This window comes from Aethalodelphis obliquidens, unplaced genomic scaffold (genome assembly GCF_003676395.1).
Source record: "Aethalodelphis obliquidens isolate GAN/ISIS:26980383/991018 unplaced genomic scaffold, ASM367639v1 scaffold9, whole genome shotgun sequence".
Taxonomy (NCBI): Eukaryota; Metazoa; Chordata; class Mammalia; order Artiodactyla; family Delphinidae; genus Aethalodelphis; species Aethalodelphis obliquidens.
The window spans coordinates 34,800,812-34,816,586 of NW_020837953.1; the positions used below are offsets into that span (position 1 = coordinate 34,800,812).

The following is a 15,775-nucleotide window of genomic DNA, read 5'->3' on the forward strand; positions in this document are numbered from 1 at the left end:
ATTCACATGTCTATTCAGTGTCTAAATTGCCTCCTTCTTCTTTTTAGTGGTTTGGACTAAGCAGCTTCCCTCGTAGCCTCAATTTCTTGGAATGTCCTCTTTACTTTGCCTTAATTGAACCCTAGCTTTTGACACAGTCTTTGCCCTATAGCTCAAGTGAAGGAAGGCTTTTTTCCCCCTTGACATTCAATGTGCTTTAGGGCTAAGGGGATGAGAGTTCTTAATCCTCCTTCTTCCTCTTACGTTGTCTAGATCAGATTTTTCCAAATTTCCAATTTTAAATCCATGGAAGTGATTGAAAAGAACATTTTATATCACAGATTTATATACACTTATATATAACTGAAACAAAATTTAACAAAATTATATTTTTGCTTACTGCATATGATTTAGTCTGACATTTCCTATTCCATTTCATTGTTTTAAATGCTAATGGAGATCCACTAATGCTAGCTGCATTTAAAAAAACACTTTTAGACGATTACTTCTCCATCTCTCATAAAAACCATTATTTCTTCACATTTTTGTCATCCAGACATATACTACAGATAAACAATCCTTTCTCCCTCCTTCAAACTGTCACCTGTTGCTCTTCTGGTTTCAGTCTTGCATTAATTGAAGATTTTTTCTGGTTCACAGTCTTTCTTTTCTGCCCGAAATTGACTTATTGTTAGTACTTTTAACATCTATGTGGATGAACCATCCAGTGCTGTAACCTCCTAGTTTTATGACTGCTTCATCTCTGGTCCTTCACTTCAGCTCTCCCACATCCAAGTCACATTCTGGATCTTGCTGCTGGGAGTAAAATCTAAGCACTCTTAAGGATATTTAAAAGTAGGGACCACCTAGAAAGAACATATATGGAAAGATGAGGGTACAGGACTAAGACCAGAGGTACACTGGTTTTAAGCAATTACTTTTATTCTTGGTAAAAATAGTAACTTTTAAAAAGTTAGATTCAAGGATGATTTTTGGTCATGATTAGTTGTTGAATGTTCTCTTGGATTTATATTATAATTTTGTTTTTAATTTCCTTGGTAGTATTTTCATAAATTTTAAGCTCACGTTATGTCAAACACTCTAAAACATTCTTGTATGTCAGAATACAGTAGTTGGACTTGTTTATGGCTGTACCTTCAGGATCCCTAAAATTAAAAGGGAACATAAAATACTGTCCCTAGCTCCATATCTAATAACGCTGATTTAATTGTCTACTAGGTAATTAGCAAATCATTTTGAGGCTTCTTCAGTTATGTTTTGCTCTTCGGCAAGTGGATTTAGGTCTGCCTAATCGCTAAATGTGTGGTGGATGCTTTTGGCTTATATATCTGGCTGTTGGTTTAACAGAGGGTTTGGTGGACGTTATTCTCTATCATCAACCCGATGACAAAAAGAAGAATCGGGGGTTCTGCTTCCTTGAGTATGAGGATCACAAGTCAGCAGCACAAGCCAGACGCCGGCTGATGAGTGGAAAAGTAAAAGTATGGGGAAATGTAGTTACGGTTGAATGGGCTGACCCTGTGGAAGAACCAGATCCAGAAGTCATGGCTAAGGTAAATGCAATTGCTTGGGTTGGGGGTGCGGTTGTCATTTAAATTTTGTACTCAGAATAATGCTTGAATATTTCAAATTTTACAGTAAATACAAATTGTAGCCCTTGATCTTAACTATTTAGACACCAAATTTAACAGTCTGTCTTGGTATCCAGCAATTTCCATTAACCATTCCTTTTTCTGCTGATTAAATGTGTAAAAGGAACTGAAATGAAATCCCTTCAATTAAGTGTTTAGTGCTAGGCACTATGAGAGATACAAAGGTAAAAAAGTTAAGAAAAGAAAAAAGACAAGGTCTTACTGAATAAAGAGAGAAGTAATGTTCTGGTGATTATGAGTTATAATCTTCATTGACCATACTGTGACTTTTATTACGTGGCCATGAATTATATTTTATTGAGATTTATAGTTTACTTTCCTTTTTCTTTTTAAACTGCCTTCATTTTTAATTTTTTTATTTATTATTTATTTATTTATGGCTGTGTTGGGTGTTCATTTCTGTGCGAGGGCTTTCTCCAGTTGTGGCAAGCGGGGGCCACTCTTCATCGTGGTGCGCGGGTCTCTCACTATCGCAGCCTCTCTTGTTGTGGAGCACAGACTCCAGACGCACAGGCTCAGTAGTTGTGGCTCACGGGCCTAGTTGCTCTGCGGCACGTGGGATCCTCCCAGACCAGGGCTCGAACCCATGTCCCTCGCATTAGCAGGCAGATTCTCAACCACTGCGCTACCAGGGAAGCCCCATGTTTCTTTTTTTAAAGCTTTTCTTCTCTTTTTTCTTTCTTTTTTTTTTTTTTTGCGGTACGCGGGCCTCTCATTGTTGTGGCCTTTCCCGTTGCGGAGCACAGGCTCCGGATGCGCAGGCTCTGCGGCCATGGCTCACGGGCCCAGCCGCTCCGCAGCATGTGGGATCTTCCCGGACCGGGGCACGAACCCGTGTCCCCTGCATCGGCAGGCGGACTCTCAAACACTGCGCCACCAGGGAAGCCCCGTTTTTCTTTTTTTAAAGCTTTTCTTTTTTAATGATCAAGCTCCCTTAGAGTATTGTCTCCATGAAGACAGGCAAAGGGTTATCACGTTTGCTGTTATACCGTAGTGGCAAAATATGCATGACAAGTCCTGTAGCGGGCCCTCACTTTCCTCCTAAGTCCTGTACTTGAATTGCCAGGATCTCTGCCTGGTAAAGGATGGTTCCAAGGGTTCTGGTTCTTAGACTTTCCTCTGGGAGACTCCTGGGGTTGAAGGGACACATCTGAAGTTGCATCTCTGCTGCTTTTAGTGAGTTTTCGAGTATTTTGGTGTATGTCTCTTTCCTTTTCGGAGGCAGCAACTCTATGGATGGTGATAAATGAGTGGTTGGATTATTCTGGACTGAGAAGTCTTTTCCTCAAGCTTTTTATTCCAGATTCTGAGGAGACAGTCCTCACTCTTGATTAGTTTGGAGGAGAGCCCTGGTTTATACTAGCATGGTAAAAGTTTTTGTAAGCAAAAGCATTTTTGGATTAAGCAAGGAAGATTCATTGAGAATGAACTGGAGAGACTCAGATGTGTCACTCACTCTTTTTCTCGTATTCTGTGAGTAGATAGGTGTCAAGGAAAGGAACTGGGAATCTAAAGAGCCCTGATTTTTTATTTTTATTTATTACTAGCTTGATTTTAGTTCCACTTGTTTCTTCACAAAGTCACAATTGTGACTTTGAGCAAACTTACTGAATTTGGATGTTATCTATTTTATTGGAGTTGGATAAATCTCTTTACAAGATCTCTTACAACTTTGAATCTACCTTGTGGAAACTGTAGCCTGTATTGCATTTCGTATAAAAACATTTTAAAAATAACTTACAGATTGAGAGGGGAATAACATCCCCCAGAATATCTAAAGTGTAGCTAGTAATTTGCTTATTCGACCCCTTTTCACATACCTCTGGTAACCTTTCAGATTGAAATTCATCTTAAATCTTTTTATAAGATTAGAAAAACCTCATGATTTTATTCTAGTAACTATTCTTCCTGGATCAAAAACAAGTTTCAGAATGAAAAGGAAGCCTCTATAAACTTGAACAATACCGATTTGAATAAACTTGATTGAATAATGCTCCTTTATTGTTTTCTGTTCCAGGGTTGGGCAAGGGGGAGTATACCCAATAGTGTAAAGCTTCTGCTGTTGATTCACTGTATCAGTGTTATCATTCATTGAAGATTTTTTTGCCAAGTTGGGTCATTTTTATAATCAACCAGAACCAAAGAGCCTAAATGTATCTTTCTTTTTTTTTAATTTTAATATTGGATTATAGTTTGATTTACAGTGTTATGTTAGTTTCAGGTGTACATAAATATATCTTTCTTAAAGGGACCTTTTTCCTACTGAATGTTTTAAACACAGTTTTAACTAGTAATTTTTATATGGGATGCTTTGGTTTCATCTCAGAAAAGAATAAAAGGTCCATGTTGAGTTTTAAAAAAAAAGGTAAATAAACCAATTGGAGGCCTGTCTAATGTAGAAATCAGACTTCAGTATGACAACATTGAGAAAGACAAAGGGTGTAATGATAGAGGTGGAAAACTTTCCTCCCTTGAATTAATGTCTTCTCCCAAAATCCTTTTTACTCAGATAGCCGTTTATCTGAGGCGACTTGTTCGGTAGGTGTGTTAATTATTTTTTTTTTTGAATGAGTAATGTATTTCCTTAGTTCACAAATCAAAATTATACACAGAAATTCATCCTAAATCCTAAGTAGGAAGTCCTACTTCCACCTCTAGCCCCATCTACCATGTCCTCCTTGTCCCTTGTAGACATCCAGTGTTAATGGTCTCTGGTTTGTCCTTTTAGTGCTTCCTTGGACAAACACAGGCAAATATTAGTATATATTCTTTCTTTCCCTACTTTTTACACAAATGGTTACTGGTAGCTGTATTAATGATCTATGTTTGCTTTATTCACTGTCATATTTCATCTCATCTCATATATTTCAGCTCTAAGGAAATATACCGTTATTTTATGTACCACTAAGAAATTATAAAATGCTGCCAATTAAACTATGACAAGTGCTTATCTGTCACATTGACTGTAAATTGGATCCGTATTTGGAGGTATAAAAATGGGGAAAAAAATCTTAGCAACAGTGTATCCTCGCATTTTTTTCAAAGTAGCTCTTAGAGCTCTTCTTAATTTTTTGACTACACAATTTTCCGTTTTGTAGATGTACCATATACCATAGTATATTCAACCAGCTGGGCATTGGATGTTTCTAATCTTTTGTTATTATAGTACTCCAGTGAGTAAGCTTATATTGTTTCAGTTAATTCAAGTGCAAATATGTCTGTAGGATAGATTCTTGAGGGTAGAATTGTGGGCCAAAGGGTAAATGCATCTGTAATTATTAAGATACTGACCATATTCTCTGTAGGAGGTGTACTTGTATTCTGCTCCCCACCAGCAGAATATAACAGGCTGATGTTCCTCATCCTTGTCAAAAGAGGATAGGACCAAACTTCTGGGTTTTGCCAAATCTCATAACAAATGGTACCTCAAAGCTGTTATGATTTGCTTCTCTTTACTATGCATGCGTGAGTTTACGTTTTTTATACATTTAAGGACCATTTGTGTTTCTTTGTATGAACCATGTATTCATGAATTTTGCCTATCTTTCCATTCATTTTGTTTTTCTGTTGATCTTTTTCTTATTTTCTGGAGCTCTGATATGAAAGAGATTAACTCTATGATATAAGTTGTTTTTTGACTTTGCTTATGGTATTTTTCTACTGTGTAGAAGTCATTTCTTTTCAGTAGTTGAATTTTTCAGTCCTTCGTAGTTTATAGATTTTAAGTCACAAAGCCTTCTCCAAGGTCAGTGTTACATAAAGGAATTGCCTTTATTTTCTTCTAATGCTTTCAACATCCCCCCCCTTTAAAATTTTTTATCTATTTGGACTTTATCCTGGTGTATAGTGTGAGGTATGGATCCAATTTTCATCTTTATTCAGATTAACACTACACTGATTAAATGATTTAAGCATTGAATTGATAGAATTTGTTATGTCTAGTAGGGCTAGTCTCTAAATTTTATTCTTATTTTTTTCCTGGCTCTTCCTGCTTGTTTATTTTTTCATATGAACTTTAGAATCAACACATCCAGTTCTGGGGGGTAAAAACAAAAATTTGTTGTTTTAGGGGGTCTTAGGGACCATATTAAATTTGTAAATTAACGTAGTAATAAATATATTTTGGTTCCTTGAAGGTCCTGTTCACAGTATTAGTTACTTTTAACGACATGGCAGGAGAAGGAACTGATAATTTATATAAATTGGTAACTAACAGAATCATTTTCTTGGTACTTTTCATACTTTCTATCATAGCACTTTTTTTTTTAATTGAAGTATAGTTGATTTACAATGTTTTGCCAGTCTGCTGTACAGCAGAGTGACTTGGTTATACACATATATACAATTTTTTGAATATTCTTTTGTATTATGGTTTATCACAGGGTATTGAATATAGTTCCCTGTGCTATACAGTAGGACCTTGTTTATCCATTCTAAATATAATAGTTTGCATCCACCGACCCCAAACTCCCAGTCCATCCCTCCCCCCGCCCCGCCCCCCGTCCCCAGCCCTTGGCAACCACAAGTCTGTTCTTCACGTCTGTATCACAGCACTTTTTTTTTTAACACTTCCATAAATTGCCATTTATTTTCTTTATAATCTTAACATTTTAGTAGATTTACAATACCATATTTAGTAGATTTACAATACCATATTTTGGTATTTACAATACCATATTTACAATACCATATTTACAATACCATATACTTTTTTTTAGCATTAATCTGTATACCATTTATCTTACTAAAAATAGTGTACAGAAATACAGTAGCACAGTATCATTAGCATCCAAGTTACAATATACTTCTTTTTTTTTTTTTTACACACACACACTGTATTTTATTTTTACAAGAGATAAATAAACTGACACCAAGCATTGTAAATGGATGACCACAACAAAAGCAGCAATGATTGCAATCACCAAACATGAAACACACTCATACTATGTCATAATATTGACATTCAGTCCAGGAATCCTCCACTGTAACAGCTCCTTTACTTTGCAGTGAAAATTGATTTGTGTATTTTCTGCCTCTGAGTCCTTGTGGGATTTTTTTTTTTTATTCAAACAGAAAGTCACAGAAATTATAATCATTGCTCATCAGTTTGCTCAGTCCCATGTAATTAATTTTTTTATCTTGATCTTTTGTTAGCACTTTTATGAATTCATCAGTTTTCCATTAGAGTTCTGAAAATGCTTATTTATTCAGTTCAGCAGTATAGTCAGTTACCAGATCACAGCACTTTTAATACTTAATGTTTTAGAGAAGAAAAGCCTATGCCATGAAGATAAGAAGAAATACTTTAATATAGGACTTCAGCTAAAATTAAGTAGCCAATGCCAATTTGTATATTTGTTATATTAGGTGAAAGTTTTATTTGTGAGAAACTTGGCTACTACAGTGACAGAAGAAATACTGGAAAAGTCGTTTTCTGAATTCGGAAAACTTGAAAGAGTGAAGAAGTTGAAAGATTATGCATTTGTTCATTTCGAAGACAGAGGAGCAGCTGTTAAGGTAGAAAATTTTTAATTTTGTTTTTTGATACTTGAATTTTGTTGAAACTTGCTAAACACATAAAGTGACTTTAAAAGCAAATAAAATTGTTTTCAGCTTTTACCGAACTCTGGAACTTTCTTTTAATAATCTCTGTGAAGTGGTAGTAGTATAACAGGTAAGACTCCATATTTCAAAGCCTAATTATTACTAACTGGGTTTGTGATCTCAGGCAAGTTATTTTTAATCTCTCTGTTATTTTTATAAGCCTAAGGTTTGATAGCATGATACCTTGAAAATGTTACAAGGAATAGTAATTAGCCGGTATAAATACTAAAATGGTAATGAGTGTATCGTAACTACTTTGTTTACCTTGGTTTGTGGACCTGTGAATGGAACTGAGCAGTGTACATGGCTTTATACCTAGTACAACACATTTAATTCAGTAGCTGTGCTCTGAGGGAATGGTTAGTTCTTCATAGTTTTGCCTTTCTTTAGTCATTTTAGAATCCTCATAGTATTGACTGTGTTTTGCCAGTTTCAGTAGTTGTTAGAAATATTTCTTGCATGGAATAGTTAATTTATTTGTTGATGATAGTATTGGAAAGTGTGAAACAAGTCTTTTCATAAGGTGTCTAGAACATATAACCCGAATACTCTGCTGCTTTCTGATGATAATGGATCAGTACCATCCTTAGTGGGTGAAATTTCAGGTTTCTTCTTCCTCTTGTTCCTCTCTCCTTTTTGGCGGAAGGCGGGGGAGGGGTGGAGGGGAGGGGGGTGACAAGACAAAATAAAAGCTTTTTTATGTAATTGGGGAGATAGATCCGAAGTCCTTGATGACTCAGGCCTGGTTCTTTTTCTACATGTTCTGTCGGTTAAAGTGATGCCACCTCTAATATGAGCAGTTTTTGTTTCCTGCTCAGGGTACTGCTTTAAAATGTGCCTTGTAGAATCTTTGACTAGTTAGAATTTATTGGTTTGCTTTTTGATGGAAGCTAATTAGTGAGACAATATTGCTTATAAAATTCACAGCTTAATACAGAATTTAATGTGTGGCTTTTGAATTGCCAGTGGTACGAAGGACAGATAACTAATACATGTATACCTTCTAAATACTCCTTTTGAATCAGTTGGTATTAAATAACTGGTTGTTCGTAATTTAAAATAATTTTCAAGGGTGGTTTGCCAAAGAAGTCTCTGAAATTACAAGATTTCTAGCTCAGTAACTGGAAATCAGGATGGCCAGAGGGGAGAGTAGACAGATGCTCCATTCTTTTGTTTATACCAGGAAGCTTTTATAGACTCATTTAGTTGCTTTAGTTGAAGCAGCCAAAAGCTAAGGTGGTAAAGGGGAAAAACTAGTTAGAGGAAGATACTGATTTAATCTTTGTCTAGATACTTGTAAAGCACTAAATATTCTTTATGGATAGAGCATTTTATTATGTATATCCAGAGAGGAAAAGGTTGTATAGGGAACAGAAAAGCTGTGGTGAGGAGGTGATACTTTGTTACTGAGTTACCTGAACCCTGAACCCTATGGCAGAGCCTATTAGGTGGAACTACATAAATAAAAAACTAGAGCCTAGAATACTTTTGATTACTGCTTTCCAGGTGAGTACTTGAATCTTCATTAGTTCAGGCCTTTGCTAGGCTTTGTGCTTTTAACTATTCAGGCAAAGTGTGTTCCAGGTTAAGCATTGTGGGGGGGACCTAGGCTTTTTTTGGTCAGTATCTTATTGAATTTCACTGATAGCCTCATTTATGTTTCAAATCCTTAAAATTTTTATAGATCAACAGTTTAAGACTTACATGTTGAATGCCACATGTTTAAAAATTTGAATTCTGAAAAGTTTGTTACTACTGGCAGTTTTTCCAGTTGTGAATTTACTGCTTTGGTTTGGCTAAGCTTGGAAGTTATTTAGAATTAAGTTTTTGGATTTAAGTAGCAGCAACAGGCAGCTCTCTGGCAATCTTTTATCTTTTTTTATTTTTATTTATTTTTATTATTTATTTATTCATTTATTTAATTTTTGGCTGCATTGGGTCTTCACTGCATGCGGGTTTTCTCTGGTTGCTGAGAGTGGGGGCTACTCTTCGTTGTGGTGCACAGGCTTCTCATTGCGGTGGCTTCTCGTTGCGGAGCACAGGCTCTAGGCGCGTGGGCTTCAGTAGTTGTGGCACACAGGCTTCAGTAGTTGTGGCTCGCGGGCTCTAGAGTGCAGGCTCAGTAGTTGTGGCGCCCGGGCTTAGTTGCTCCGCGGCATGTGGGATCTTCCCTGACCAGGGCTCGAACATGTGTCCCCTGCATTGGCAGGCGGATTATTAACCACTGTGCCACCAGGGAATCCCCAATCTTTTTATCGGTTTTTTTTTGCGGTATGTGGGCCTCTTACTGTTGTGGCCTCTCCTGTTGCGGAGCGCAGGCTCCGGATGCACAGGCTCAGCGGCCATGGCTTACGGGCCCAACCGCTCCACGGCATGTGGGATCTTCCCAGACCGGAGCACGAACCCGTGTCCCCTGCATCGGCAGGTGGACTCTCAACCACTGTGCCACCAGGGAAGCCCTATCTTTTTAAATATAATGGTAGGACATCAGTTTTGTTCTCAACATAATTTACACATAAGAAAGTAAGATTGAGGGGAACAAGTACTTTCTTTGTGTATTTTTTTTAACTTGGTGGGTATATTCATTTTGCAAATTAAAATAGTTGTGAAGTAAATTGCTTATCAAGTGTGTTAATGGCACAGATATGTTTGTTATGTTTAAAGTACTGTTATGTGTAAAGTAAATTTATTTCCTAATTTTGTATAGGCCATGGATGAAATGAATGGCAAAGAAATAGAAGGGGAAGAAATTGAAATAGTCTTAGCCAAGCCACCAGACAAGAAAAGGAAAGAGCGCCAAGCTGCTAGACAGGCCTCCAGAAGCACTGCGTGAGTCTACATTTTAGTAAATACATCTTTGAACAGAGAATAACTTGGTAACAGAGATCAGGTAATTTAAAAAGTCAGGAAGAGTCTTGAAGCAAACTAATTTGTTTTTTCTTTTCTCCCTTCCCTCCATTGCTAGGTATGAAGATTATTACTATCACCCTCCTCCTCGTATGCCACCTCCAATTAGAGGTCGGGGTCGTGGTGGGGGGAGAGGTGGATATGGCTACCCTCCAGATTACTATGGCTATGAAGATTACTATGATGATTACTATGGTTATGATTATCATGACTATCGTGGAGGCTATGAAGATCCCTACTACGGCTATGATGATGGCTATGCAGTAAGAGGAAGAGGAGGAGGAAGGGGAGGGCGAGGTGCTCCACCACCACCAAGGGGGCGGGGAGCACCACCTCCAAGAGGTAGAGCTGGCTATTCACAAAGGGGGGCACCTTTGGGACCACCAAGAGGCTCTAGGGGTGGCAGAGGGGGTCCTGCACAACAGCAGAGAGGCCGTGGTTCCCGTGGATCTCGGGGCAACCGTGGGGGCAATGTAGGAGGCAAGAGAAAGGCAGATGGGTACAACCAACCTGATTCCAAGCGCCGTCAGACCAACAACCAACAGAACTGGGGTTCCCAGCCCATCGCTCAACAGCCGCTTCAGCAAGGTGGTGACTATTCTGGTAACTATGGTTACAATAATGACAACCAGGAATTTTATCAGGATACTTATGGGCAACAGTGGAAATAGACAAGTGAGGGCTTGAAAATGATACTGGCAAGATACGATTGGCTCTAGATCTACATCCTTCAAAAAAAAAATTGGCTTATCTGTTTCATCTTTAAGTAGCAATTTGCTGCCATTTGTATTGGGCTGAAGAAATCACTATTGTGTATATACTCAAGTCTTTTTATTTTTTCCTCTTTTCATAAATGCTCTTGGACATTATTGGGCTTGCAGAGTTCCCTTATTCTGGGAGTTACAATGCTTTTATCCTTTCAGGCTTCATTTTAGCTTCAAAACAAGCTGAGCACACTGTTAAATCATGATTTTGCAGAACCTTTGGTTTTGGACAGCTTCATTTTTTGGATTTGGGATAGATTACCTAGCAGTATGGAGTATGCTGTAAATAAAAATACAAGCTAGTGCTTTGTCTTAGTAGTTTTAAGAAATTAAAGCAAACAAATTTAAGTTTTCTTGTATTGAAAATAACCTATGATTGTATGTTTTGCATTCCTAGAAGTAGGTCAACTGTGTTTTTAAATTGTTATAACTTCACACCTTTTTGAAATCTGCCCTACAAAATTTGTTTGGCTTAAACGTCAAAGCCGTGACAATTTGTTCTTTGATGTGATTGTATTTCCAATTTCTTGTTCATGTAAGATTTCAATAAAACTCAAAAATCTATTCAAAACATTACCTATTTCAAATTCAATTGTGTCCTAAAACATTATTTTATTCGTAATCCTTGCAAGGAATATTGTTTTCCAACTATAACTGCCTATGTGAGTGATCAAATTCATGCAAAATTTGTCTATTCCAGTATGTATCGTGGATATCAGACTGAGAATTAGACTAAATTCTAGTATTTATTCCAAATAGCACTGCACTGATTGATGTTCTCTCATAGTCTTTCCTAATTTGGCAATTTTATCCTTTATTTTTATTAAAAACAGGTTCAAAGGCTTTTGAACATTCTTGCAGGCATTGGATAATTTGCGTTAAATAAAATGGGGTTGGGGAAGCAGACTGCAATTTATTTTGACCCACATTCTTTCTATAAAGGATAATTTGTTGTCTGAAGACCTTATTTGCTGGAGTGAATGTACATAACAGGAAAAAATGTTAGTACTGTGGCGTCAATTGCTCTGCGGACTAAACTTCATGTAAACTTTTAGTATACATGATTGTGACTACCACTTCAGTTACTGGTTTAGGAATATAATTTCCTATTGCTATGTAAATTTACTCTGAGAAGCACTCATGCCTTATTAAGAGAGGCTTAAAAATATCCAGTAGTCCTACTTCTGACTTTCTGTTAATACCTCTTTATTTCAATTTTTTTTACTACTCGAATGGCTAAAGTTTTGTTGGCCAAGTCATAGCATCTATTTCCATTTCCTTGAGAAATTCTGATTTAACTACTTTTTTTTGCTTGAGAATAAAAGGAACAAAAGAATCTGACCCTAACAGTGCAGAAAACTCTATCATTTTCAAATTACCAATAAAATTTTCCCTTCTATTCTTAGGTGAATCTAAAATGTTTTTAAATTATAAAAATAAGCCATTGGAGAATAATTAAAATGGGCACACCTTTATTTTGTGTTTTGTTCTTGTTTGGTGTCTTTTATGACAGGAGTGGAGTATTAGATTTCAAAATTATAAGCCACTTAATTCCTTGTGAGCTCAGGTAGATATTTTGGGTTTCATGGCTTCTTTTTTGACTTTGAGGAGGAAAATGAATATTTGCTGATGAAAGTCAATATATCTGATTTCTCTTTAAAAGTACACTTATTACATAGTATAGTAAGTTAACAGACCTTGTTAATATTCCTTTTATGTTGGAAGCTAATAAAGGAATTATAGATAATTGCTGTGTATAATAGGGTCAAGTTAACATGGGTATCTATTTGATGAAGCTTAGATCTGGTGGTTTTTCTCATGCCCATGTATGCAAGTAAAGACACCAAACATTCTTTAAATTCTGCCTTTAAACTTTGAAAATACAATTTGAAGCTATAACTATAAATCTAAATTAGACTTAAGTAAAACCTTGATTTTTCTTGGAAAGAAGAGAAGATCTAGAAATAAAATTTGAATTGTTTGTATTTCTTACAACTTAGATGTTACCAGCTACAAAGTTCTTAGGAACAAAATTAGGAATGGGAATAGAAGTGATTCTGAAAAAGTAATTTATGTGCTTTCCCCGCCCATCCTAAAATATAAACCCTAGTAAGAACATAAGAATCAAACCTAGGTTCCATGTCAAAATCCTTTTCTTTAATTACAAATTACATTTCGCTCTCACCAATTAAAAATATATCTATAGAGGTGTCCCTCTAATATTGCCTTACAGGTTTTTTAACAGACAGACAAAACTTTATAAGCATTAAATCTCACTCTAGAGCTTTTCCCTTGTTGATGTCTTATTATAAGCTATTCCGAGAAAATAGCTTCAGAGCTTAAATTTTCACAGAAGTAATAAATTTAACAATCTAAATAATATACAAACCTGAAAAATGTCAGTTGAGGAGATTTTTATTCTAGATTTGCATGAGATTTTTTCTTAAATAGGCACAAATTATGAGTTCTGGGAAATCTGATTTCTGACTCTCCTGCCATCTTTTTTGTTCCCCAACCTAATTCATTTGGTTTTACTTCTGAGCCTGCTACAGTAACGTTTGTGTTGGGAAAGATTTTTACTTTATATTGAGGATGACCTCTTCTTTGTAGGTACCCTCCTGAGATTGACATATATATGCCCCCTCCCCATAATGAAATACTAATTTTTATTTGATCACTCATTTATAGCAGTTGCTTAAATGTATGTATTTATATGATGGTGTTTTAATTTTTTTAAAGCAAAAAAGTTCTAATAAGTAGCCAGATTTTTAATAATTCCAAGTTTATTTGATCAATTGATGTGGAAATTGAGTTACTATGGTTCTGTAGGTAGTTTTTTTAAACAAAAGAGTTCAGCATAATTGTTTTTCAGTTATTCTAGTTACTGGGGTTATTCTGCATAAGAAAGCCCAATGCTTTCTGTTAGTAGATAATTTTTCTCTCATTTGACTTTGAAATGTGATTTAGGAGTTGAACCCTCTTTTTAAAAAGGTCAGCATGCATCGAAATAAATTATATATATTAAATTCCAGAAGAGAAGGGACGTAAAATTCCATTCCTAGCATAAAGCCATATAATATTCTTGAAACTCATTGCATCATTTGCCTCCTGCCCATTTGGATAATCATACCTACGTTTTATTAATTGTGTATTATTTGTAAAACCAAACCCTTCCAGTAAATACTTGCTATAAGGCTATCACTTGTCAATTAAAAAGACTTCTGAAGATGTTAAAATTTACCATTTTGATTTTTCCAAAGAGAAGTTTATTATATTGAACTATCCAGTATTCTTAAAGCCAACCAAAGTATATAGAAGAATTGTTATTGTTGTTCTTTATTATGTGAAGCCACTTAAGTGAGCAGCTAAGAAAAAGCCTTATAGAAAGAGTGCACTGGATTTATAAGTGTGTTTATGTTTCTCTGAGAATGGGAGCTTCTGTTAACTTAGTTGTTCTAAGACAGTGGATTGGGTGACTGACTAGAGAATCCAGAATGACAAATCCATTGACAAGGCATGTTTACTTTTGCATTAGAAGTTTGTTGATTAGTTTTTATTTTTGAAATGCAAACACTAAACTTTAAAAATATTGCATATTTAATGTATTGGTCAGTAATTTAATATAAATATTTAATTGGAAGTGATCATTATTAATCTTTCTAGGAAAGTTTTTTTCCTTTTAAATATATATACATATATACTTTTTATTTAGAGGTTACCAGAAGCTCTGGGTTTTTTGTTTTGTTTCTGTTTTTTAATCATTTTCAGATGTTATCCAGAAATCTGCAAGTGTACTTTTCCTGTTTTAACTCCTTCCTTTTATCACCTGACTATCAGGGAAGCGAGGTTGAGGCTGCCCTGACCTGACATGTCATGATGTCGACTTGCTAGGTGGGGTTCGCTGGGGACGATAACCAGTGGAATTATTGGTAAGAACTTTTTTTTTCCTATTTTTTTTTTTTTTGTCAGTAGTGGGTCATTAAGTTTGGGAGAATGCCCATATTCTGTAAGTGGGCATTTATGGCAGACTTGTAGAAAAATAAGACTTTAATATTAGGTAATACGGTTCTTAATAGGAACATATAATAAGTACTTCATACTCTTTATTCTCAAATTCGTATATAAGCAGGAAAGGCCTGCAAGTATGAAGTAATGAAATATGCAGGGTATATTTTAAGTGGTCAAGATAGACTCTAAATCTCTTGGAGAAACAGTAAATTTACTTTATTTTATGTGATTTCAATCCCTCTAATATTTTCCTTATATTTACATTTTTATGGGGTAGATGAGCTTATAATGCATCTTTAAAAATATTTATTGCACACGAATGTTAGTAAAAAAAAAAAAAGGAAGGTGGGGCTTCCCTGGTGGTGCAGTGGTTGAGAGTCCGCCTGCCGATGCAGGGGACGCGGGTTCGTGCCCCGGTCCGGGAGGATCCCACGTGCCACGGAGCGGCTGGGCCCGTGAGCCATGGCCGCTGGGCCTGCACGTCCGGAGCCTGTGCTCCGCAATGGGAGAGGCCACGATAGTGAGAGGCCCGCATACCGCAAAAAAAAATAAAAAATAAAATAGGAAGGTGTTAATAGAATGGAAGGTTTAAACACTAGGATAAATTATTTTTTAAAGTCCTCCAAAAGAGATACTAACGTTATAAAATGAAACTTAAAAGTTTTAGCAATTTGACAAACAAGAGTGGGCTCAGTTTAAAAGTACATTTGATATGATGACTTTAGGTCAAGAGGAAATTACATAACTGAAATATTAGGACCTTGAATATAGCAGTACCACAAATCTATCAACTTGTGTTTCGTCTGAAACCCATGACAGCTGATGGGATTAGTAGATATT

General features: G+C 36.1%; 1 protein-coding gene across 9 annotated transcripts in view; it reads left to right on the plus strand.

Moving 5' to 3' along the window:
• The window catches only part of HNRNPR (heterogeneous nuclear ribonucleoprotein R), a 35,156-nt gene extending 23,653 nt beyond the window's left edge, over positions 1 to 11,503 (plus strand). For 5 of the 9 annotated variants that reach the window (XM_027109792.1, XM_027109798.1, XM_027109797.1 and 2 more), the window contains 4 exons: positions 1,348 to 1,553; positions 7,020 to 7,169; positions 9,964 to 10,085; positions 10,222 to 11,503. In XM_027109792.1, coding sequence (XP_026965593.1) covers positions 1,348 to 1,553; positions 7,020 to 7,169; positions 9,964 to 10,085; positions 10,222 to 10,834 — 1,091 coding nt within the window. In that variant the 3' untranslated portion in view covers positions 10,835 to 11,503. Of the gene's footprint in view, positions 1 to 1,338; positions 1,554 to 7,019; positions 7,170 to 9,963; positions 10,086 to 10,221 lie in introns of all 9 variants that reach the window. The other 4 variants (XM_027109790.1, XM_027109796.1, XM_027109791.1 and 1 more) reach the window with 1 other exon arrangement.
• Positions 11,504 to 15,775: the final 4,272 nt, after the last annotated feature.